Source organism: Austrofundulus limnaeus, unplaced genomic scaffold (assembly GCF_001266775.1).
Source record: "Austrofundulus limnaeus strain Quisiro unplaced genomic scaffold, Austrofundulus_limnaeus-1.0 Scaffold105, whole genome shotgun sequence".
NCBI lineage: Eukaryota > Metazoa > Chordata > Actinopteri > Cyprinodontiformes > Rivulidae > Austrofundulus > Austrofundulus limnaeus.
This window is the reverse complement of record NW_013952507.1, coordinates 1,732,193-1,735,466: the sequence shown is the minus strand read 5'-3', so window position 1 is coordinate 1,735,466 and position 3,274 is coordinate 1,732,193. Positions and strand designations below refer to the sequence as shown.

At 36.9% G+C, this 3,274-nt stretch overlaps 1 protein-coding gene across 1 annotated transcript; it reads left to right on the top strand.

Annotated features, from left to right (window-relative positions):
• The first annotated feature begins 316 nt into the window (after nucleotides 1–316).
• On the top strand, nucleotides 317–2,907 carry brms1la (BRMS1 like transcriptional repressor a). The gene is made up of 9 exons (XM_014013778.1): nucleotides 317–424; nucleotides 1,030–1,194; nucleotides 1,444–1,534; nucleotides 1,611–1,738; nucleotides 1,823–1,902; nucleotides 1,996–2,092; nucleotides 2,171–2,260; nucleotides 2,381–2,445; nucleotides 2,536–2,907. Exons 2-9 carry the CDS (start codon nucleotides 1,056–1,058, stop codon nucleotides 2,635–2,637), a joined length of 792 nt encoding a protein of 263 aa, XP_013869232.1. The 5' UTR covers nucleotides 317–424; nucleotides 1,030–1,055; the 3' UTR covers nucleotides 2,638–2,907.
• The last annotated feature ends 367 nt before the right edge of the window (nucleotides 2,908–3,274 follow it).

Genomic DNA, 3,274 nt, shown 5'->3' with positions numbered 1-3,274 from the left:
GGGGATAAAACACAAATGTCAGATAAATTCAATACAAACGCAATTTAATCGGCATTTCACTGTAGATAAATTTATTTAATTTTACTCTAAATTTATTCAATAAAATATAATATGTTTCTTTTAGATTTACGGGGATGTCTTAATAGATTTTTAACGCCCTTCTATCGAAGAATGCTCGTATTCTTCGTGTCACACGGAATTATGGGTAGTGAAGTTGTAGTCTCGTGTGTCAGACGTTTGATTGCAATATTTTAGTGATGTAGAAAACTACAGTTCCCAAAATAAACAAAATGCGTCTCACTGAGATTTGTTTTTAGCATAGCAGAGATAAACAGTGGTCGAGGAAACACGAGTTTATGATTTTCTGAGAAAAAAAATTGTCCTCTTTAAACATTCACGCAAACATTCCGTTCTTTGCCGCCCAGTGAGTTGGAATTTAACTACTACATTATTTTTGCATCAATCTTGCTCGTTACCTTGCTGATTTGCTAATATGCTAACAAATGCTAACTTTGTGTTTTGAGATTTTGCAATTGAAATGTTGAGTGACAGATAGACTTTTCTGATTTCGCGCTTTAGCGTTATATCATTTATTTACAAAATAAAATGTATATCTATGTTCATTAAGTGGAGTTTATTATTGATTTTCGAGTTTCAGAGAGTTTAACAGTGTGAAAATAAATTAATTTTGTACACTACAGAAACAATTGTACCAAAACATTATTTAGATGTCTTAAGTGCCTTCAAGTCATATATATATGTTCATAAAATGTAAACACGTCTTTATTTTTAAGTGCTCTCGTCTACACATGTTTGAAATTAATTAAGCAAAGTAGGTTGCAAGAACATAAATAATGCTGATTTTATATTTAGTAGAGTTTTATGCACAAGCAGAACTACTGATTGGAGTAAAAAAAACAAGCTTCTCGTATATCTTAAAATAAAACAATTCTAAGAATTACAATACAAAGTTTGATCTGCTTTATGTAAAATGCTAAATGAGCACATCCATATGTTTCTGTCTATTAGTACTGCTCTGACGTGGACTGGGTGTTATGCCGGTGCATCGTGATCGTGAGAAGAAGGAGAGTACAGCTGAGGAGATGGAGGTGGAGGAGCAGGAGCACGAAGCATCCAGCACCGAAGAGGAGGATTCTGAAACCTCCTCTGTTTCTGAGGATGGAGACAGTTCTGGTGAGAAACTCTGAATATATTTTAAATAAACACAATCTTAATATACATAAAGGGATGATTAATGTAAAGAAAATCACTATTATTCGAGTATATTTTTGTTAGGATTTAGTTTCTTTTTTATTTATTTTTTTGCAAATGATTGTGCTGATTGTGAGGMTGCTGTCATTTCAGCTTTCTCTCTTCAGTTGCAGTCAGGTTTAATGTAAAGTAAAGTAATAAGTGTGTGTTTGATCCTGTATGATGTTCCAGAGATGGATGAGGAGGACTGTGAGCGGAGGAGAATGGAGTGTCTGGACGAAATGTCYACCCTGGAGAAACAGTTTAACGACCTCAAAGACCAGTGAGACTCACGCTGATTTAKTTAAACTTTGCTAGAAATTGGAATGAAAATCAGAAACGTGTGCGATGGTGTGCAGATTGTATCGAGAGCGGCTCAGTCAGGTGAACAGCAAGCTGTCAGAAGTGGAGGCTGGACGAGCTGCAGAATATCTCGAGCCTCTAGCGGTGCTGCTGGAGAACATGCAGGTCCGCACCAAGGTGGCAGGTAACTTTTGACAGACGGGCACGCTCAGAAARTTGTGCGTGCTTCCCTCTCACTGCTCACTCCTTTATCTGTTGTCTTCGTCAGGTATCTACAGGGAGTTGTGTCTGGAGTCTGTTAAGAACAAGTATGATTGTGAAATCCAGGCTGCATGCCAACACTGGGAGGTTAGACACAGATCACCTCAATATCGTCATCTCTAACTAGATCAAGTTTCTTTTGACTCACTGAATTTATTTTTCTGATTTTTGTGTGTTTAGAGCGAGAAACTGCTGCTGTTTGATACAGTGCAGAGCGAACTGGAGGAGAAGATTAGGAGACTGGAGGAAGACAGACACAGCATAGACATCACATCCGGTAACACACTGAATAAAACCTGTTTATTATTGTTTTCACGTATTTAAAACATTTAAGTCTCACCCTGGTTTTGTTCAGAGCTGTGGAGTGATGAGATAACGGGGAGGAGGAAAAAACGTGATGCTTTAAGTCCAGATAAGAAGAGGAGACGACCTTCTGTGGTGTCTGATATCCTTTTAATCTCTGATTTTGTTTATTTCGAGTAGGTTTTTTTTCTCTTTAACTGCTTAAAAAAACTCCTAAATGCTAGAGTCCAGATTTGTCCTCATTGTCCTTAACCATGCTCACGTCCATATATTGTCTATATGCTACCAGATCTAGACATTCTGGAGGATTGGACAGCCATCAGAAAGGTGCACATTTGTTTGATGGTTTGGAGAATTGTTTTGTTTACAATTTTTATGTGTGTGAGCAGCTTTTTACTGTCATGTTTTATCCTCCAGGCTGTGGCCACGCTGGGTCCCAACAGAGCGAGATCCGACTCTGACAGCTGCTTGTTTCCATTCAGGTCCGTGGACAGAAACAGGCCAATTCTCAACTGCTGAGACACACGGGGTTAAAAAAGACAACCCTCGAGGACCTCAAACACACACACATGAACGTTTCTCTTCATCTCTTACATACCTCTATATCTGACAGTGATCAAAACTCTGCCTTACTTTRGACACCAGCTGGTTAACTGGTCGTCTCGCACATCAAGAACTTTTCCAGCATTATTGATTCCTTCAGGTTCATTCTGCTGCTTCAGGTTAGACTCAGGCTTATTGAATGCAGGTTTTTTTGTGGTTTAAAAATAAAACATCTTCTTTCTTCCAGTACTTTTCATACTATAACCTTTGTGTTAAACTTGGTTTTGAACTGTTTTTTCAGAGATTACCTGACTGTCACTGAGCAGTAAAGGTGAACACCAGGACATACTGTATTTCCTGCCACTTTGACTCTATAGAGGACCGAATATGACATAGAAATAAAAGCAGAAATATATAAAAGGACCAAAAAAATATACTATTTTAAATGCATCAATTTAATTTAAAAAAGGGAACTTTTGCTCATTTTATTAAAAACAGATTTAACTGACCTTCATATTATTTTTTCTGTGTAGTTCTAACAAATTATATATTTTACCACACATTTTAAATTTAACTGTTTTTAAAAATATACATTTTTTTCTTTTACTTGTAC